This window comes from Camelus bactrianus, chromosome 16, assembly GCF_048773025.1.
Source record: "Camelus bactrianus isolate YW-2024 breed Bactrian camel chromosome 16, ASM4877302v1, whole genome shotgun sequence".
NCBI lineage: Eukaryota > Metazoa > Chordata > Mammalia > Artiodactyla > Camelidae > Camelus > Camelus bactrianus.
This window is the reverse complement of record NC_133554.1, coordinates 56279830-56301697: the sequence shown is the minus strand read 5'-3', so window position 1 is coordinate 56301697 and position 21868 is coordinate 56279830. Positions and strand designations below refer to the sequence as shown.

The 21868-nt window shown below is 55.0% G+C and overlaps 1 protein-coding gene across 2 annotated transcripts in view; it reads right to left on the bottom strand.

Moving 5' to 3' along the window:
- SEPTIN9 (septin 9) overlaps positions 1-21868 on the bottom strand; it is a 151394-nt gene that overhangs the window by 110614 nt on the left and 18912 nt on the right. The window contains exon 1 of one of the 2 annotated variants that reach the window (XM_074343770.1): positions 16333-17061. The exons of the other annotated variant lie outside the window; for it this stretch is intronic. Within the exon in view, the coding sequence (XP_074199871.1) occupies positions 16333-16354 (22 nt within the window). The 5' untranslated portion in view covers positions 16355-17061. Of the gene's footprint in view, positions 1-16332; positions 17062-21868 lie in introns of those variants that run through there. 2 annotated transcript variants of the gene reach the window in all.

The window sequence follows — 21868 nt, the reverse complement described above, 5'->3', positions numbered from 1 at the left end:
TCCCTCAAAAGATACGCTGAGCCCTAAGGCGCAGAACCGGTGAATGTGACCTTATTTGGAAATCAGGTCTTGGCAGACGTGGTGGAGTTAGGATGAGGGCACCCTGACTCAGGGCAGGCCCTAACTCCAGTACCTGGTCTCTTTATGAGAGAGAGGAGTGGGTGTTTCAAACTCAGAGACACAAGGGTGGTGACCGAGGTAGAGATCGAAGTGACACAGCCACAGGCCAAGGAGTGCGGGCAGCCCCAGGAACCAGGAAGGGGCCTGGAGAGGGTGCTCCCTCCAATTTCCTGTTGTTTGGGCGCCTGGGTTGTGGTCATTTGTGAAGGCAGCCACAGAACCGATCCAGGCTCTGAGTAAGGGTGGCCCAGTGGGCGTGAGGTCCCCTCCCTATGGCAGCCAAAGTCTGCATCCACCATTCTGTCCCATTGGCAAGGTCAGGCAGCCGTTCACCCTGAGCTCCAGCCAGCAAGCATCCATGGATTGTCCCACGTCCACAGCCAGGGCAGCCCCGCCGCCACGGATCACCCGTGGCTGCGGGGTGTCTCCCACCGTCCTGGTGCCCCCAACCCAGCTCACTCTGGGCATCCTAGTGTCCTGCCTGCTCCTCATCTGGCCCCAGGGTCCCAGGGCAGGCCCAGGACCTGCATCTTAGCAGGTTTACCATGTGACTTAGCCAGCTGCCTGCACTTAGCCTGGGGGGCTCTGAGCCAGTGACGGCCGAGGCTCAGTCCCATGGAGTGTCCTGGGTTCTCTGACCTTGGCCCAGGACACCAGAAGAAGGGCCAACCCTGAGTGTGGCCACTCCGACCTCGAGACACCCTGGGGCACAGGTGGGTCTCCTGACCCTCCAGAGCCCGGGACACTGGTCACCAGGACAGGCTCTCACCTGCACCGGACACTGTAGGCAAAATCTGCTCTTCTGAATATAAACTGTCCCCAGCCACCCCCACCTTCTATTCCTTTGAATGAATAGCAACAAAAAACATGGGTTTGTGCCAAAGGTGGGGCCTGAACTTTCCCAGGGTTCAGTTTCCTGTCAGGTCTAGGTGCAACCCATAGGGAGTGCCCCCCCCGTGTGTTTGTGTGTGTGTGTGTGTGTGTGCGCGCGCGCGCGCGCGCGCGCGCGCGCGCATGTGTGTACATGAGTCCCTCCATAAGCAACCTGGGGAAGGGTGGAGAGGCTCCCGGAAATTCTTTCTGGTGTCAGGAAGATAGAAAAATGGAAAACGAGCGCTGGGCACACGCACGCACGCACACGCACACACACACACACACACACACACACACACACCCCTGCAGAGGGAAGTCTCCCTGGGCTTCGGGAAACAGGACCGGACGCTGGGGATCTGAAGCTGCCCGGAGACTCCCCACCGTCTCCGTCAGTCCTTCTAGGTGTGGAAGGCGTTCCTCCCTGTTTCCACTGCAGCTCCCGTCCCCCGCCACCTCGCTTCCTCCTCGGGGCTCCTTTAATTGCCGGGCCACCTGCTCCCACCCCCACCCTCGCACTTGGGTGCGAACCACTTCCTCTGCGCGTGCGCACAGACAGGCGCACGCGCACACACAGGCGCACGCACACACACATGCACTCACGGCGCTGGGGGGGGGGGGGGCCCGAGGGGTTTCTCTTCCTGGTTCCGTGGGTCCTGTTCCTCCTCTGACCCAGCTGTCACCGCGTGAGCACCCGCCGCCCCGCTCCTGTGGCCCAGCTCCCACCTGCCCACACCGTCCAGAAGTTTCTCGGGCCCCCGTAAGCTGCTGCCGCAGAGCAGCTCTGAAGGCTGCAGGCGTCCGGGGCAGGCATGCTCTCCATCCAGGCCTGAACCCCAGGAGGAGCGGGGCGGGGTCGGTGCCCCGACCTCCTCATCTCCTCTCCTGGACTCTCCCCCAGCCCTGGAGGCAGCAGCGGCTTCTTCTGTGTGTGCAGCAAAACATCCCTAGCATGAAATGTGCCATTTTAACAGTTTTCAGGGGTACAGTGCAGTGGCATTTGTACACTCAGTGTTGTCCAACCACCCCCACCGCCCAGCACCAGAACTCTGTCATCTTCCAGACTAAAACTCTGTCCTCATTCATCACCGACCCCCACTCCCCGCTCCCCCCAGCCCCTGGTAACCACCGTCTTCTGTAAATGTGCCCCAGACCCTGCTCTCACTTCTGGGCATAAACCTAGACAGGGGATTGCTAGGTCACGTGGCCATCCTATGTGTAATTTTCCCAGGAGCCGCCAAACTGTTATCCATAGAGGCTGCACCACTTTATATTCCCACCAGCAACGCACAAGGGTTCCAATTTCTCCACATCCTCCCCAGCACGTGTTATTTTCTTTCTTTCTTTTTTTTTTTTAAACAACAGCCATTCTAATGAGCATGAGGCGGTGTCTCACGGCAATTTTGATTTGCGTCTCCCTGATGATTGGTGATGTTGAGCATCTTTCCAGGTGTCTGTTGGAGAAATGTCCTTTCAGGTCCTTTGCCAATTTTTTAATGAGGTTGTTTATTTTTTTTTTTTCTGTTACTGAGTTGTAGAGGGTTTGTTTTTTTTTTTTTAATATATTCTGGATATGAATTCCTTATCAGATATATGATTTGCAAATACTCTATCCCATTCTGTACATTGCTTTTGCGTTCTGTTGATAGTCTCCTTTGATGCACAACAATTTTTAATTTTCATGAAGCTCAGTTTATCTAGTTTTTCCTTTTGTTGCCTGTGCTTTTCAGTGTCCCACCCAAGAAATCGTTGCTAAATGCAATGTCACAAAGCTTTCCCCTGTGTTTTCTTCTAAGGTAATTACTTCTTGTATTTGGTGTCTCTGTGTTCCTCAAAGTCCTCTTTGACCCTTGCAGTAGTTAACCACCTTTTACCAGTTAATAATTCTTCATATCACACTCTGCTGTTTAAATTACCGGTGTGGTTTCTGTTTCCTGCCTGGGCCCCAACTGATACACCAAGCAAGTAGAAGGAAGGAAGTAATGAAGATAAGAGCAGAAATCAAGGAAATGGAGAATAGAAACAAAATTAAGCCAAAAGTTGGTTCTTTCAAAAAGATCTACAGATCAATAAACTCAGAGCCAGACTGATACGGGAGAGAGAAAAAGAAATAGAGAACATAAATTACCAATGTTAGGAATGAAGGGTTAAGCCTAAGGCCTCATAGTCGTTAAAATGATGATGAAGGAATATTATGAACAACTTCATATGAATCAATTCAACAATGTACATGAAATGGACAAATTCCTTCAAAATAAAACTTACCAAAATTGATACAAGAAGAAGTAAAAAGCTTGATTAGCTCTCTCTATATTAAATAAATTTATACTTAAGTAATACTTAATCTATATTTAATTAAATATTAAATTGATTTAATACATTTAATACAAACACTTAATTTGTAATTTAAAAAAAAAAGCTTTTCAAGAAGAAAACTCTAGGGAAGGATGGCTTCCTTAGTGACTTCCACCAAACATTTCAGGAAGAAATAACACCAATCTTGTGCAACTTTTACAGCAAATAGAGAGAAATTCATTTCATGAGGCCAAAATAATCCTGACCAAGACATTACCAAGACAAACTAACAACAACAAAAAAAAATACCATACCAATATCCCTCATGAATCTACACAAAAAAATCCTTAGCAAAAAACTAGGCAAATCAAATCCAGCAATATATAAAAAGGATTCTGTATCGTAACCAAATTGGTCTTATTCTGGGAATGCAAGCTTGGTTTACTATTCAAAAGTCAATCCCTGTAATTCACCTTATTAATAGAACAAAGGAGGAAAACAATGATGATGGCAATAGTCACAGAGAAATTATTTGGCAATAGTCACAGAGAAAGTATTTACCAAAGACAACATCCATGCTTGTTAAAAACTCTGGCAAATTAGGGATAGAAGGGAATCTCCCCAGTCTGACAAAATCTATATTGAACATTATAAGTTCCGGCACAAGGCAGGGATGTCCCTGCGCCACTTCTATTCAACATTGTACTGGTAGTTCTAGCTAGTGCAATGAGACAGGAAAAAGAAATTAAAGGCATCAAGATCAGAAAGAAAGAAATAAAACTGCCTATTTTCAGAGAACATGGTTGTTTACTTAGTAAGTCATAAAATATCTACAAAACGAGTACTAGAATAATAAATGACTTTGACAAGGTCACCGGACACTGTATTTTTATGTAACTTTACAGCAGCAATAAACAATTGAAAATGAAATTTAAAATACATAATCGAATATATAGTCAGTTACGAATAGCACTAAAAAATAAAAGTTAGAAATAAATTTAACAGTTGACTGGAAGATCTTTTCGTTGAAAACGACAGAACAGTGTTATTCCGTAGCAATTAGAAAAATGCAAATAGGACTTTAAAAACGGAGGCATATGATGCTTATAAGATTAGAAGACTCAATGTTATTAAAATGTCAGTTCTCCCTAAACTGACCTACAGATTCAATGCAACCTCAATCAAAATTCACATAGCATTTTTGTGGAAGTTGACACCCTGCTTCTAAAATTTATAAGGAAATTCAAAGGACCGGGACTATCTAAAGCAATGCTTGGAATGTATTGGGAGACCTCATTCCAAGGCCAATCATAAAGCCACATTAATCAAGACAGTGTGGTACTGGCAAAAGAAGAAAAAAAATACCAATAAAACACAGAGTCCCGAAATAGAACCATGTATACACAATTAACTGATCTTCCACAAAGGTGCCGAGGTAATTCAATGGGGTAAAGACGTCTTTTCAACAAATGGTTCTAGAACAACTGGATGTCCATACAGAAAAAACAACACAATGGACCTTAACCCCCTATGTCATACCACACACAAAAATTAATTCGAGATGGCTTCTAAATCTCACATAAAAGCTCTAACTATAAAGCTTCTAGAAGAAAGCACTGAAATTATCTTCACCACCTGGGGGTAGGCAAGAGTTCCTCACAAAGAACACAGAAAGCAGTAACCACAAAGCAAGGACTTTGTTGAATAACTCCATCAAAATTAAAATTACAAACTTTTGCTCACCCAAAGCTATGTCATTAAGAAAGGGGTAGGAAAGCCACAGACTGGGGGAAAAATGTTTGCCATTCATCTATCTGACAAAAGACCAGTGTCCGGAAAGAAGAAGAACAAGTCGAACAACCCAGTTTTAAAGTGGGCAACAGATTTGAAAAGACAGTTCACAAAGGAAAATACACGAAGAGCCAATAAGCACATGAAAATGTGCTCAACAGCATTACTCATCAGACAAACGCAAATTGAAGCCAGAGCGAGACAGCGCCACACGCCCACGAGGACGGCTGCGTCGCGAAAGAGCGACAGCAGCAGGCGCTGGCGGGGATGCGGAGCATCCGGAACGCTCCCATGTTGCTGGTGGTTGAGTAAAATGGTCCAGCCACGTGGGGAAAGGATCTGGCAGTTTCTTATAAACCTAAACACACATCTACCCTCCGGCCCAACAATTCTACTCCTTGGTATTTACACAAGAGAAGCATATGTCCACAAAAAACTTGTACAAGAATCTTTATTCATAAGAGCCCCCATATGGAAACGGCCAGGGGCCCCTGCACAGAATGGCTACAAAAAACACCCATAGAATATTTATGCAATGAACATGAAGGCTGTGCAGCAATCATGGAACAACTACTGTTACCTGCAGGAACATACATTATATATGCAATATGTAGATTATACATAATATGTATTTTACCTATGTATATCCAGACTGGCAAAATTAATCAGAAATCTGGTTGCCCCTGGGGACGTGGAGGCAGAAACTGACCGGGAAGGGACGCGGATGTACTATCTTCTGATAGGAGCTGGGATACAGTGTACGCCTATGTCCAAATTCAGGGAATGGTACCCTTAAGATCGATGTGCCTCATGGTACGTAAACTTTACCCCAAAGAAAGGAAAAGAACGGTACACAAATGCTGGACTCCAGTTAGTGAAAAGCAAGCCGAACCGTCTGCAGGGTAATGGGGACTGCTGTCGGCAACTTATTTTGAAACGCATCCCCCGGAACCACACGGGGTGCTGGCGGGTGGAGGGATGGGCGTGTGAGGAAGCGAACAAGGAAGGCGCGAGTCGGGGACCCAGGCGGTGGGCCGGTGGGTGCTCACACGGTGATTCTTTCATCGTTCCCGTGGGCTTGAAATTTTTCGTAGTCAAAAGTTGGAAATTTTTAAAGGAGACTGAGACATGTCAGCCAAAAATAGGGAGGAAAAAAGAGGTGGTAGGTGACCCCTTCCCCAAAGCCCTGGGCTCTCAAATCTTGCGGGCTTGGCCAGGTTTAGGAGCACCTCGGGCCGGTCTCCAGCACTCCGGGTCCCGTGCCACAGGAGGTGCCTCCCGTCCTCACGGTAGTTCCCGGGCTCCCCACCTGCCACTTCCCTGGCTGGCTGCGAGCAGCCACCGTGGGTGGAAATGACACCCGGACAGCCACTTTCCACGAATTCAGTGAAAAAAACCCGGTAGGGGCTGGGCTCTGGAGAGCCTGCAGCGCCATCTCCTGGAGGGAAGGCTTTCTGCACCCGAGTTCCCGGCCGGGCTTGGGTTCCACTTCACAGGGGTCCATCTCCCAAGGCTCAGACAGGCCTCACTGCAATAAATCTGGGCGCGAGGCACGGCGGATGCCTGTCTCCAGAAGCCAGGCCCCTCTGTCCAGCCCCCCTCAGAGGGATGCTTGCTCCCCTTCCCCTCATAGCTGCTCTCTGCCAGCGGGGGGGCGGTAGGGGCCACAGGGTGTTCCTGGGGGTGCGCCCCCCACCCTCAAACACTCGTCACTGAGGCACAGCCCAAGACCACCCTCTCTAGGTGGTGGACAAGCCCCCTAGCCCCTTCCCTCTCCCTTGGACATTGTGGCATCAGGACCAGGATGCTCTGAAGACCCTTGAACTTGGAAAAATGTGGAAATCAATCATTCTAAAGCTGGCGTTCTTCAATTATTATCAGACAACAACACTGTGACATCTCACTTGGTGAGCATGGCTGAGGGCCCCGCATCCTTGGATGCAATGTGCCACGTGGAGAAGGCACCTGGGCTGGAGGGACAAGCCAGCCAGGGCTGGGCTGAGCAGATGGGTGGGGGCCAGTCTGAACACCAGGGGCATCTGGGCCAGAGAGGGACACAAGCCTGAGCAAAGCCACAGAGAGGGAGGGCTTGGGCCCTGCGGTGACAGTCCCCTCCAGATGCCCTGCGGAGGGTCGAGGATCAGGCTCTTTGAGTAGCAAATGGGGTTCCTGGGGCTTTGACCAAAATGTCCCCTCTCTGGGGTGGGTGCACAGGCACTCATTGTCCTACTAGAGAGAGTCCTGAATCTTTGTCCCCAAGTCCCACCCAGCCCTCTCCAGGTGAGCAGAAACAGTGCCAGGAAAGGACAGATGAGGAATCCAGCTCAGGCTGCCTGAGGGCCAACTCCAAGATGCCCCTGAAACAGGCGTTCAGACCACACCAGCAGGAGAGGGTCGGTCCCCTGACCAGTGAGCCCCATCACAGTACACCTCCCAGGAACCACCGCCTCCCTGACACCGAGCCCTGGGGGCTGCAGCCAGCAGAGCAGGTCAGGTTCTCGGGTCCCTGGGCGGCTCTTTGCTGCCACATCAGCTCTGATTGTGGGACGAAGCCGGGCTCTGTGCGGAGGGAGCAGGAGAGATACTCGGCACACATGGGACACAAAGGTTCCCTGCACCTGCCTCTCTGGGTGGCACAGGACACAGAGGGGACATACTGGACCCTCTCCTGGGCAGGAGGCAGGGAGAGCAGCTGGGAGGACTTGTTGCGGCTGGGGAGAGGATCGGCCTTGTGGGGAAGAGAAGGGATGCAGACCCAGGCCGGAGAGTGGAGAAGGGACGCAGCAAGTCCCAGCAGGATTAAGGCTGGGACGGAGGGGGAGGGCCTGCAGCCCAGGGTCACATGGGCTCCTCAGCCCCCAGCCCCGCCGGACTGGCCACCTCATTTCTCCTGCCTGCCACCCTGGGGACCAGGCCAACACCCATCCCCGGCTTTGGCTGCCACTCCACCATGGCAGGAGGCTGCCTTCCCCCAACCCCCAGGGCCAGTGAGGAGCATTCTGTATTTCCACACCTTCCCCAGGGTCAGGGGCCCAGAGCTGGGGAGAAACCTGAGGCTCGGAGGAGCCAGTAGGATGGGATGGTGTCTCAGACACACTGGGGACATGCGGCCACTACCCAGCACACCCGGGGGCACAGGCAGGCGTATGTGTCATACTGGGGCACGTGATGTCCCTGCCAGAGACTCAGGGTCCAGGAGGTACAGAGCAGGAGGCCCAGAGTCACGCCTCCCCCTCCAACGCCTGTGCGCCTTCCTTGAGGCCACCCGCTCCTGGGGTTGCCTTCCCAGGACTCGGGCTGCCCTACCCTCCGCCAAGCAGGGCCCAGACCACAGCCAGCAGCCTCTGCGATGGGACTGCACAAGCACTCCCTCCCAAAGACGGCAGCCCGCGGGGCAGGGCGGGCAGGGCGGGGCAGGGCTGGCTACCACGTCAGTGGGTCCAGCGGCCTCTTCAACCACCAAGGTCCACCCAGCAATCAGAGGCCCTCCCCTTCCAACTGCAGAGTGACAGCAACGGCCTCCCCTCCAGGCCCCGCCTCACCCCGTCTCTCCTCCCAGCCTGCCACAGGCCGTTCTCAGCAACCACAGGGCGCTCGGGTCCTGCCACTTCCTCCACGTGGCACCCATCTCACCGAGGAAAAAACAAACCCTTCCCAGGGGCTCCAAAGCCCAGCATGACCTGACATCCCCCACTCCTCCCCGATCTTGCTGGCCGCACACCTGCCCCTCTCCTCTAGGAACACAGCCCAGCCACTGGCACCCACGTGATGTTCTAACCGCAGGGCCTTGGCCCTTGCTGTTCCCTTTGCCTGAATGTCCTTCCTCTGGATTTCGGCCTGGTCTGGTCCCTCTGGCCATGTATGTTTCAGCTCAATGTCACCCCTTCAGGGACAGTGTCCCTTAATCCCCCGACACACACACACACACACACACACACACACCTATTAACAATCACATCACTGGCTCTTTGCTTCATTTAAAATCATCTACCGCTGTGTGTATTGATTAGCTGCCTGATATCCAGCTCAGACTGCCAGTCCCAGAGGAGCAGGGACTGGACCTCCCTCGCTTCTCACTGGAGGCCCAGAACCGAGGAGATGCCTGCACAGAGTACGACCTCAGTAAACATTGGCCTGACACTTGGACGGGGATGTCACGACCCGCCATGAACTCAAAGCGGAGAACACAGACGGGGTCCTTGATTGTTCACACTGTCGGGCAGGAGGGAGCCCTGGGAAAGTGAGGAGGAACGGGGCGCTGGCCAGCGGGCTCCTGACCGCGAAGCCAGGCGGCTCTCACACCCACCTGCTCCAGCAGACAGGCCCCGCTCAAAGGCATTTGAAAGGTTTTATAGCCAAGTTTCAGAGCTGGTGCCTCTTTGCTAATTTCCAAGGGGTGTGTTGCTTTGTTTTCTCAGCTTTGCTCATGTCAGAGTTTCCCCACTTGGGGGAAAAAAAAGAAAGGAAAAGAAAAAAAGGAGGGAGGATGTGAAGGTCTAAGGCAGGTCCCAAGCCCACAGGCAGAAAGGGGTCCCCAGGAGCCGGAATCTGCCTTGCTATCTGTCCTGAGTTCACGTGAGGCCTGTGGCCCAAAGCAGTTTCCAAACGTGGGCTACCTGTCCCGAGGGCCTCTCCCCAGTGTCTCCATCAGTCTCCCCTCGACCCCATGCTTGTCCCAAGGGGAGCCCAGTCCACCACGGAGCCTGTCTGCAGAGTCCTCGTGAGGGTGACGAAGGCGGGACCGTGGTTGGAGGGACCTCAGGCCCAGGGCTTCGGGTGGGATGTTCTGGACAGAGGTTTGCGCCCAGGCTGGAAAGGAGACAGTGGGGATGCCCAGCTCGGAGCAGGAGGCAGGTGGAGGCCAGGATCGCAGAAGTAGAGAAGGGGGGTGGCTTCCTGAGAAGGAGCAGGGGGACAGACCGACAGACACTCCACCCCACTCCACTCCCTGACACACAGCCAGCCTCACACACAGTCCACAGAGTGGTGAGAGCACGGAGAACAGGGGGCGTGTCTAGGCTGGCTGGCCGCATCACCAGTCCCGGAGGACCCAGGCCTGCGTTGCCGCAAGCAGAGCACAAGTCCAGCCGTGTCCTGGGTCACGGCTGAGCCTCCCAGGCCGGCCTGAGGGGACGGACAAGGCCAGGCCCAGCCCAGGATCTCCCCACTTCCTGCCACGCGGTGGAGCCAGCCTGGGTGTGAGAAAAGCAAAGGAATGAGTCCAGAGCCCAGGAACTTGGAGCCTCATCTCACACCATATACACACAGTAACTCCAACTGGATCAAAGGCCTGAACGCGAGAGCTAGAGCTCTAAGCCTCTGAGGAAAAACACAGAGGGAAAGCTCTGTGGTGCTGGGTGTGACACCAAAGGCGCAGGCAACGAGAGGAAAAACAGGTACATTGAGCTCCACCAAAATTAAAACCTTTTGGTGCATCAAAGGAGACTGTCAACAGAGGGAAAAGGCAACACACCGACCGGGAGGAAGTGTTTGCAAATCATTTATCTGGCAAGGAATTAATATCCAGAATAAAGGTTTAAAAACTTCTACCACTCAATAACCCAAAAAACAAACAACCCAATTTAAAAATTGACAAAGGACCTGAATAGACCTTTCTCCAAAGACGCACAGATGGCCACCGGGTCCGTGGGAAGATGCTCGACGTCGCTAACCGTCAGGGAAACGCAAATCAAACCCGCAGTGAGGGGGGAGGGTGCAGCTCAGGGGTGGAGCGCGTGCTTAGCATGCACGAGGTCCTGGGTTCAACCCCAGGGACCTCCATTAAAAAATACTAATTATAAAATAAAACAAACCTTAATTACCTCCCCCTCCGCCGAACAAACCAACCAACAAAACCACAATGAGATACCACCTCACACTCATTAGAATGGTTGTTATTTTGAAATAACAAAATCTTTTTTTACAAAAAACAGAAAATAACACGTATGGGGGAGGATGTGGAGAAACTGGGACACATGTGCACTGTTGCCGGGGATGTAAAATGGTGCAGCTGCGGTGGAAAGCAATAAGGCAGCTTCCCCCAAGACTAAGCCTGGAATTACCACACGATCCAGCAAATTCTCCTTTGAGGTCTCTACCCAAAAGACCTGAAAGCAAGTATCTATACACCCATGTTTACGACAGCACTTCTCATAACAGCCAAAAGGTGTAAACTACCCAAACGTCTCTCCACAGATCAAACAAAATACAGTCTATCTACACAATGGAATGTTATTCTGCCTTAAACAGCGGGGAACTCTGACCCCTGCCACCACATGGAGGAACCCTGAAGTCATCCTGCTAAGTGAAGTAAGACAGTGTGACTCCACGTCTGTGAGGAGCCTGGAGCAGCCGGATTCGCAGACAGAGAAAGCAGAAGGGTGTTTGCCAGGGTCAGGCAGGGGCGGGGGAGGAGGCGTCAGTGTCTGATGGAGTTTCACTTGGAGAAGTTGAAGCAGCTCTGCAGACGGAAGGACGGTTGCACAACGGTGTGGACTCACTTAACGCCACTGAGCTGTACACCTAAAAGTCATTAAAAAGGTAAACTTTGTCATGTACATTTTAGCCCAATTTTTTTAAAAAGGGTCCGGAGTCCAGGCAGAGGCGCAGGCACCCCAGGTCCCCACAGTGCAGAGCGGGGCAGGGACCGCCCACGAGGGGCTCAGGGCAGTCTCGGTCTCACGTGACGTCACTACTTAAGGCAGTTCTTTACCGCACAACAACATGATCTTCGTGCCAATGCCTTAGCAGGACTGTACATGGAAACAAACCCCCTAATCAGGAAGATGGTGGACAGACCAACGTGGGGCTCAAAAAAAGGAATGACGAGGCACCAGGCAAAGGCGCCCTTACCCGGCAGGCTGACCCAGGTGCCGCGCCTCTCCATCCTCGGTCCGCTGTGTCCCCAGGGTCTGCCCCTGGCCTCACCTCCAACCCCATGGTGGCGGTGCACCAGCGGGGGGCACAGGACAGCTCCCGGCAGGAAGGGGAGCGAGCAGGCGCCTGGAATTCCACACGGGGCCAAGCTTCCCACACCTCGCCAGGGGTCAGGGGCCCAGAGGAAAGGCCAGCAGCCAGAGTGGGACTCCAGGGGATCTCGAGACACGGAGTCATCCTGTGTGTCCCAGGACACGTGGGCACTGGAAGTGGCTGAATGGTGCCCCCACCCCAAATTCACATTCACCTGGAACCTATTCGGAAAAAGGGTCTTACAAGCGTCATCAGGATAAGGACCTTGAGTTTCAGTCATCCTGGATTATCTGAGTGGGCCCTAAACCCAGGAACGAGGGTCCTTACAAGAGAGAAGCAGCGAGGGGAGGATATAGCTCAGTGGTAGAGGGCCTGCTTAGCATGCACAAGGCCCTGGGTTCAAGCCCCGGTACCACCATTAAAAATAAATATATAAATAAATAAACCTAATAACCTTTCCCTAAAAAAATAATAAAATAAGTTAAAGAAAAAAAATTAGAAGCAGAGGGAGATTTGAAACACAGAGGAAGGCTGTGTGACAACAGAGGCAGAGACCAGAGGGAGGCAGCCACCAGCCAAGGATGCCAAGGTGTGCTGGTCGCCACCAGGAGCCAGGATACAGGCCTGGAAAGCATCCTCCCTCAGGGTCTCCCGAAGAAGCCAGTCCCGCAGGCACCTTGACGCTGGACTTCCGGCCTCCAGGCCTGGGAGAGATTCAGCCACTGTTGGTGTAAGCGCCCCGGTCTGTGGGACTTGGTGACAGCATCTCTAGGACCCCAGGCCCTCGCCAGTCAGAGCTAGAAGAGGAAGAGGCCAGGAGGGCTTCAGGCTAAGCTTCTCAGCTTGGAGACAAGGAAAGGAAAGCCAGAGAGGGCCAGGCGGGTCCAGGAAGCTGATGACTGCAGCGGCCGCCCAGGCCAAGGGTATCAAAGGCCCAGGGACCCAAAGACAGGAGGGGGCAGCAGAGTGAGGACGAAGGCACGGTTCCCATGGTGGGGGCTGTCCAGCTCCCGGCCTGCCCCCTCCTCCCATAGCCATGACACAGGAGTCCCCCGAGCAGAGCAGAGTGCCAGCTCTCTCCTCCTGGGTGAGCCAGGGACAGACGTTCGGTGACAGTGTGGCCTGGCCCCCTGAGGCCCCCACACCAACCTTCACAACCGAGCAGAGAAACGTCCACATTCCCTGCTGACAACTCACCCGCGTGGCCATTTCCACCCTCCCCAAGGCCCAGCTGAGCTCAGTTGCAGCCCTTCAGTGGAAAGTTCCCTTCCTGGAGATTCTCCCTGCTGAAACACAAGTACTTGGAACAAGATAAAACTGCTTGATTTGTAAAAGCCACAAAGCCAGTCCAGAACAAGGGAAAAACGCCGACCCTTGGCTGGAAGGAGCAGCCTGTGTCTCAGCGGCCAGGCACTGCTCCGTGACTCATCCCTGCCCTGCTGACAAGCCCTCCAGCATCTTCCCAGGGCAAGGCCGCAGCCTCCAGGGGGTTGGAGGGTGCCTGACAGCAGAAGAGGACCCAGCCCTCGGGTCACAAACCAAGCGGGGGTGGGGGGGGGGAGCTGGGTGCTCCCAAGAGAGGGAGGAGAGAGAAGATCTGAGGTCTCCTGTGGCCACTCGCACCTGCCCCCAGCCCCCTCCCCACAAGCCCTTCCTGGACAGCTGCTGGGCAGTGGCCAAGAGCCAGCCAGACACGCCCAGTGGGGCATGAGCAGGGACAGCCACTCCTGGAAATTGGCATGTGGGGTGTCTGGCCAACAGGCGCCCGGCCAGACACACTCAGCATCCTGGCCCCCAGCCCCACCCCTACCTGGTGGGTGGTGGGGACAGGACAGAGGCAGACATCACAACGCCTTATGGTGAGTAAAAGGGGAAGCGTCTGTGAGAAGGAGCCCCCGCAGCAGCAGGGGTCCCCAGAACAGGCTCAGAAGCCCACTGGCGGTGGGGGATGCTGCCCCGGGCAGGCGGACCCAACACCCGCCTGCCACAGATTTAGAAACTGAATCCAGGGCTGCAGAGGGACGTGCTCAAGGTCCCAGCGGGGAGAGGGTGGACCGAGCTTCCCCAGAGACTGCTTATGCTCCGAGTTACAACTTAAAGACAAGGTCTGACCAGGTTTGAGGAACAAGGGACGACAACTGGGGACTTTCCTTTTCATTCATATCTGTAACCAGTTTCTTACTGAGCTTTGAAAGAAATAGGTATTTTTTAATGAAAACGCATCCAAATGAGGATTTCATAGAAAGTACCAACTTTTCCTCAGGCACATCCTGGAGAAGGTCCCCACTTCATCTTTGCCATGCTGTCACCGGCCGAGGTGCTCAGCACAGATGTAAAGGCACAGAGCTAACCGTTTTCAAAGGCAGTTTTGTTGAGTTTGTGAAAAGCTCCTGGAGTTTGCTCAGCCCAGCACATTCTAAGATGTTGCCATGACTTCTGGTTCCCCAGGGAACCCCTTCTGGCCGTTGTACCCCGGCTCCCTGGTCCCCTGGTGGTCACCCATCTGGGCTGTGACTTGGTCATCTGTGAAATGAAGGCTGGGCCAGAGGCCCCTGCCAGCCAAGCCAGTGGAGTGACCATCCTCCCAGGCCCCGCACGGGTCCTCTCAGTGTCCCCGCCCTGCAGCCCCTGCCAGCTGAGAACAGGGAGCCCTGGCTCTGTGCCCCATCCACCCTCAGCTGGCCAGTGTCACTGAGTTCAAACACAGACGAGACGCGGTTTCACCAGCCGTGCCTTCCAAGGATCTCCGTGGCTGCCCCACCTCCCGCGGTCAGTCGCAGTCCCATTTGCGGCATGGGACGGGGTTGGCGAGGAGGGCACGCGCACACACCCTGTGAGCAGCTCCATTCCCAGGGGCCGCCAGGCAGCCCTGACATCACATTGGGATCCGATCAGCCCCTAGAGCAGCAGGCAAGGGGCCGTCTTCAGAGGAGCCACCAAGATGCACCTTCATTCCCCAGGCCCCCCCACACATTCACACAGTGGCAAACAAGAGACCAGGCCAATGACATGTGTGGGGTGACATTCTTATCCTCACTTTGACCCAGGGTCAGCTCAGAACACCTGAAGCCCAGAGGCTGATGCCCCAGGATGTCTCAGGCCTGCACAGTGTACCCCAGCACCTGGCTTGCGGGGTGCGCCCTAAGCAGCAGGCCTTGAAATGAATTGGAATTACTCGTGACTATGTCAGATGCCGACACAGTACACCACGCCTGGCTGAAGATCTGAGGAGGCTTGCCCTGGAAAAGAGGGGCTTCTGCGGGGTGACTTAGGAGGGCGGCCTCCTTTCCATTCATCAGTTCCTGCCCAGCCCCAGTGGGTCTGAGCCCGCTCCCTGGGGGCTGCCAACGTGAACCACTTGGCCTGCATCCCGTATGGGGTGCGGGGAACCAATTCAGGCACCTGGAGGGTCCCTCCAGCCCAAGAACCAGTCGTCTGCCCTCACTCCTTGCCCTGATGTGACACTCAGATGTTTTAAACAGTGATTCTGCCCCAGAATCTGAGCAGGGCCCACCACTCTGATCTTTCTGTCCTAAAACATCCCTTGGTAACCGTGGATCATCACTCCCCCCACCCCGCTTCGTCCAGGGTGCCCAGGTGAGTACAGTGACACCAGCACCCCCAAGAGGGAGTCATCTTGGCTAACTCCCCTGAGCTTCCGACAGAACAGGACAAGGTCTCTGTGCTGTGCGTGTGTGCATGCACACACACACACACACACACACACGCACACACACACACATGCACACACACACACGCTCCCTCTTGCATTTGCACGTCTTGTCCGGGCACCCGGAGCTCCCACCCCTGTAATCAACTCCCGGGAAGGCACCAAAATGCTATTTCAGGGAGGAGACCAAGGCGGCCTTGAAGACAGACTTTGGTTGGCAGCGAACAAACAAACCGCATCGGGGACAAACAAACCACAACCGGCGTCCTGATGCCACCGCCTGGGACCCCAGTGCCAGAAGTGGGTCCCCCCACCCTTTCCCGGAGACCGGGGCCCACGGGCTCCACATTCACAGCCGTCTTAAGATGCAAAAGCAGCACGTGGGGAAAAGAAAGAGAACTAGTCGGGGAAGGGGAGCCAAGATCCAGTAACAGCCAGACTTCGCCAAGCTTGGCTTTCGGAACGTTACATCCAAGACCTCAGAACAGCCCAAAGGGAAAGAAGTAGGCCCACAGAAATGAGTCAAAGTGACCCCAGGGTGCCTACTTCCCGAACCATAAAGAAAGCTCTGAGTTAAGGGGAAGGGGCAGCCTCGGGGAGGAGGGCCGCTGGCCTACCTGTGATCCGGTCTCTCTCCATCACTACGGATATATTTAGCAGCAGGCGGGAGTCCCGGCGTCCCCCTTTCCAGAGGCGTCCTCCCCTTTCTCACCCCGTCTCCCTCCCTCTTTCTGCCTCCTCCTCCTCCTCCAGAAACACTCTTTGTCTGGTCTAATTTCTTCAATCTGTTGCAATCACGAATACATCCAAATTACCACATTTCCATGTGCTGATCATATGTTAGAGCTCCAAACCGAAGTAGCATTGTCTCTGAATCGGGAGGGGAAGAGGAGTGAAGGAGAGACGTGGAAAAAAAAAAAGAAGAGGCGGGCGCGAGGGCCGGACGTGGACCCTGAAAGGCTGCTGCGGTCCCCTGGGTCCTCCTGGGCCGAGGACCGGCCGCCGGGCTTTGTGTGCGCGGCTCCAGAGGTGCAGCGTGCGGCTTCCGGCGGCCTTCTCTCCACCCCCTCCGGCCCCTCCGCCCGAGCCTCGCTGCTCCTTTTTAATATCCACTTGGAGAAGCTGAACTTAGCCTCTTGGAAACCAGCTCGCAGAGTCGAATTCCTGGCGACTTCCAAAGTCCTTCATTTCCCCCACCCCGGCCCGCGATGCTGCGATTTCCTTTGGTTCCAGCGTTTGGAAAGCCTGGTTCCCGCCTGCCTGCCCTCCAACCTCCGCCGGCCCTTCACCCCAACCCCGACCCGGCCGGAAGGAGGGGCAGTCGCGCCCCGGGCAGGCGGCGGAGGGCCGGCTCAGGAGCACCTGCCGGGGAGGAGCCCAGAGAAGTCACCCCGGCAGACGCCTGGGTGTCCCGGCAGCCTGCGGTGGCGGTGGCGGAGGCAGCTGGCCGTCCCGCCTGAGCCAGAGGGAGAGCGCGGGATGGAGACTTCCTGGAAGACTCCTGCCACACACTCATGAGTCAGTGAGTCTCCCGCCGTCCCCCGGGAGGGAGCGCGGCTCCTCGCCACCGATTTCCCCAGACTCAGCGCCTCTCTGGGCAGGGACGGGGGGCCCGGCTGGGCTGGGGGCTCGGTGCTGCTTCCTGCTGCTCACTGGGGTACCCGGGCTGCTCAGCTGGCAGCTCTGTGGGGAGAGGGAGGGCGGCAGCACGTGCTAAGGGTGAGGGCTGGGGGGCTTTGACTGGGGGGCATCCCCTCTGCTCTTTAAGTTTTATTCACCTCCAGGGTTCAAACTGGCAACCCTCTGCCCAAGACAAAGAAACAGGTTTTGTCTGCCTGACCCTGTTTAAAGCAATCATGTGTTCGTGCCAGTGTCGAATACTTGGGCAATCGCACTGAGAACTCCAGATTTTCCGCTTCTGTCGGAAAAGGGAGGGTTCATGGCCCGTGGCCGCACTGAACGAGCCTTCCGGCCCAGCCACACGGCGCTGGTTTGAGGCGTGCTATTCACTTTAGATAAAAGCGCGTTTTCTGGTCTGCTGTGGTCCACCCGCAACCCCCAGCCCCCTCACTCATTTTCATTAAATGCCAGCCCCTCCTCCAGAGCGGCCTCTGAGTTTGCAGCCCCTGCCCCACACGGCCACGTGAGCTGTGTTCCCACAAGAGGCCTATGCACGGTTCTCTACTGGATGGCACAAAGTCCCTGTCCCCTCCTGCCCAGGGTAGGACCCCAAATGCAGTCTCCTAGGTAGTAAGGGCATCTTCTTGGGTGGGGTGACACCTGCTGGGAGACACCAAATTGCAACCCCCCTCCCCCAGCAGAACCTGGAGGACAGCTCCAAGGGTGGCTCCAAGTGACGGAAGGTGGGTCTGGAGACTTCCGGGCACTGTGGTGGGCTGAATGATGACCCCTAAGATCTCACAACCCAATCCCTGGCACCTGTGCAGGGGACCTTATTTGGAGAAAGAGTCATTGTGGGTGGGATTCAGTGAAGGATCTGGAGATGGGAGAATGTCCTGGATCATCAGGGTGGGTCCTAAACGCCACTCTAAGAGGGGGCAGAGCGAGATCTGACATACAGAGAAGAGGATGAGCAGAGAGAGGTGCGAAGATGCTGGTCTTGGAGACCGGAGTGATGCGGCCATGAGCCAAGAAAAGCCAGCAGCCCCCAGAAGCTGGAAGAGGCAGGGAAGGAAACACGTTTCTCCCTCGGAGCCTTAGGAGGGCACACGGCTCTGTGGACACCTTGATTTCAGATTTCTGGACTCCAGAGCTGTGGGAGAAGGCACTTCTGTTGGTGTAAGCCCCGTGGTGTGTGGGCGTCTGTTACAGCCGCCAAGGGGCACTCGTACAGACACCACAGCCCATGGGCCTGCGCTCCCCGGGCCACGTCTTCTCGTGATTGCACTTCATTCCACGACGCCACATGAAACCAACCACTGACAGCCACAGAGCTGGAACGGTGGGAGTCAGGGAGGTTTGGGGGTTTGTTCATTCAGTCTCTTTTTTGATTTTGAGAGAACTCTTCCTCATTGCTTTTACTGAGTATAAATGCACTATGTGTTCATCATAATAAATTTAGAAACTACAGAAAAGAAAGAACACTTCGAATGCCATGGGGGACCCTCCGGCACCCATTCCAGCCACGTCAAGAGGCCCAGGAAGGCCCCGCAAGGCGGCAGACCCAGGCCGGCTGGGGAAACGCGGGGTGGGCCGGGACAAGAAGCCCCGCCATGGCCTCAGCCGTCCCGGCCGCCTCCTCCTGCAGGCGCCGGTGGCACGCGCTGTGGGTTTTGCTGCTGTGGTTGGTGCAGCTGCCGAGAACGGCTTTGACCCTTGGGCACCCCCCTCCCAGCACAGTCTGGCTCAATGTCCATTCCCCAACCATGCCTAAAAATCTGAGCATTCTGGCCCAAGCTAGGGATAATCTGAAACCAAAAACCTGGCAGCACTGATTGGCTCCAATGGGGCCGTGTTAGTCATGAGCCGGCGCAGAGGCTGGGCGCAGATAGGGTGAGGCCAGGCAGGGGGAGCGGGAGGGCAGCCCCTCGCCCCCACTGCTGAGGAGTCCCAGCCCCGACCCCAGCACTGGCCACTCAGGGGACAACTGGCAAGGTCAGGCCAGACCTGCATCCCCAAAGCGGGAGCCCCACATGGCTCCCCCATCCAGCAGGATATGGATGTGGCTCTATGGTTATGCAAAACTTTGTCCCAATCTTAAATTCACCAGGCCCACTAGCATAGTAAACCAGAGAGTAGTCCCAGCGGGGCGGGTGGGGGGGGGTGGGGGTGGGGTGTCTGCTGGCTTTTTAAGCCAGCACTTCCCAAACTGGACCAATGCCTGCTATCCTAGGGAGGCAAGAACCCCCTCCCCTCCGGGCCACAGTCTGGGGCAACTTTGCTTGTGCCAGCCCCAGTTCCCGGCCACCCGAGCCTGCCCACCTGCTGGGGTGGGCACAGCTGTCCAACAGCCCCTTCCAGACCGTTCTAAAAGCAGTATCTCTCTGTCCTTCACTCCAGAGACCTCCACCTGCGCTCTGCATATTCCCAGACACCTCCTTTCCGATGTCACCGTCGCCAGCAAGGGGCCCAGTGTAAGAAGGAGGAAGGACTGCTTTATCTTTAAAGATACAGCTAGGCCCTCTTCCAGGAAGCACGTCTGCTTGCCCCCGCACCCACCAGGGAGGGGACACAGAAGTGAGAGGCGATCCCAGGCCAGGAGAAAAGGGAGCGAGAGCTGTAGGTGATCCTGACCTGGGCATCAGGGGCCTCGGGAGGGCACAATCTTCTTCCCGGTGCTCATCCTGGGGAGGGGCCTGTGAGGAGGTGGAGGACTAGCAATCAGACTGAAAGGACACTTCCTGAGGCTCTGGGCTCAGATTTCCTGCCCTGCTCACCTCCCCACCCCTCATACAGGTACATGGGACCACTCCACAGTCAGCTCCAAGCTAGAGGGGCCGCCAGCCTGTCACTTTAAAAACTGACTTTTCCATTCATTTCCTGCTCATCCCCAGATTCCATTGCTTCCCTGAGTTAAAAATAAAGGCGCTCCATCCCCCAAGCCCCTCCCACTGACCCTCCTGCAGCCACTGCTACTGTACCTGCCAGCAGCCGGGCAGCCGGCCGAGGCCCTCCTGGGCCAGCCCCAGTCTGGCTGCCGCAGCTTCCCCAAGCAAGCCGGGTCCGGGCCCGGGGCCGGCTGCATTCCTCTCCGGAATCTTTGCTCCACTCTTTATTGTGCCTCAAGTTTCAGCTGCAACTAAATAAATACAATCCCGCTACTCTCGGCCCTGGGGACAGCCACAGGGTTTACTGGTGCAAACAGCCTGGGCTGGCCTGTTGCTTTGGGAGTTCTTCCAGATCGGTGTGGAAGGAAATCTGGACAATGGAGACGAGCAGCCCAGATGAGGCCAAACTCCACGGTTAACAGCCCCCACTCTCAGCCATCCTTCCCTGACTGCGGCCCTGCCGAAGCCGGGATTGGCACTTCACTCCTAAAGGCCGCCCCCACCTGCCTGTGCAGAGTAAGGGGGAATCCAGCGTCGTGGAGACCAGGGCCCTTGGCAGTCTGCCCCAAGGCCCCCCGTGCTTCAACTCTGCAGAATACTGAAAACTCCCCAAAGGGCTGTTGCCTCTCACTTCCCGCTGGGAGCCCAACATTCTGCCTGCTCAGTAAGCACGTAATAAATGCCCACTCAATGAACAATGGCTGTGAGATCCAGTGTGGAGACTAACCCAGCCCAGCCCTGCCCAACAGAACCTTCTGCGCTGATGTAAACGTCTGTATCTGCAAGGTCAGTGTGGCAGCCACGTGTGGCTGAGAGCTTCCAGCGTGGCCAGTGCTACTGAGGACTGAGTTTTTCATTTGTGTTAAATAAATAACTTAAATGTAAACCCGTGCCTGCTAGCTGCCCTGCCGGACCAGGTCTACCTCTCCTCCTCCTCCTCCCTGGAGACAAGGCATCCTCCGTAAATTTCTTCTCCAGAAGGCAAACAGAAAAGCGACTTTTCAGCCAAGGCAAAAAGAGACTGATATTTCTGTTTTAAACTTGTTTTTTTTTTTTTGTTTTGTTTTTTTGTTTTTGCCAATCCCCCCAAGCTTCTCCTATCAAGTTCAGTTCAATGATATTTACTGGCCGCCTGCCGCAAGCGCCCAGCCCCAGGGTGGGGAGGATGCAGAACTCCCCACCGCCCACCTGCTAACGGGGTTGTCAGGCTGGGTCAAATTACCCTGAAAGAGAATGACTTCCAGGGCTGGGACCCATCAGAGCAGAGTGGGAGGCTGGGCCAGGCTGGGAGGCGTCACAGTGAGTTTACAGGTCATCCCGTGGGGAGAAGGGAACCAAAGGTTCTTCGAGCCAGGGGACACTGACCACATCTGTTGTAAGGAGCTCGTAAATGGTGCCAACTGGCCTGGCCCAGGCACTCGGGAGGGACTGAGTAAAGCCCTCTGAATGCTGACTGGACAGGGAGGAGCCTCTGCTGGGAGGAAAGGGTAGGGGTGAGGGGAGACACATCAAGATCACGGGTGGCCCAACCAAGGGCCATGGTGGGGGGAGGCGAGCTGACAAGATCTTGTGTTGACTTGGGAGTTCTGGGGGGACAGAGGTCAAGGACGACACTGAGACTTCTTGCTTGAGTGCCTGGGTGGGT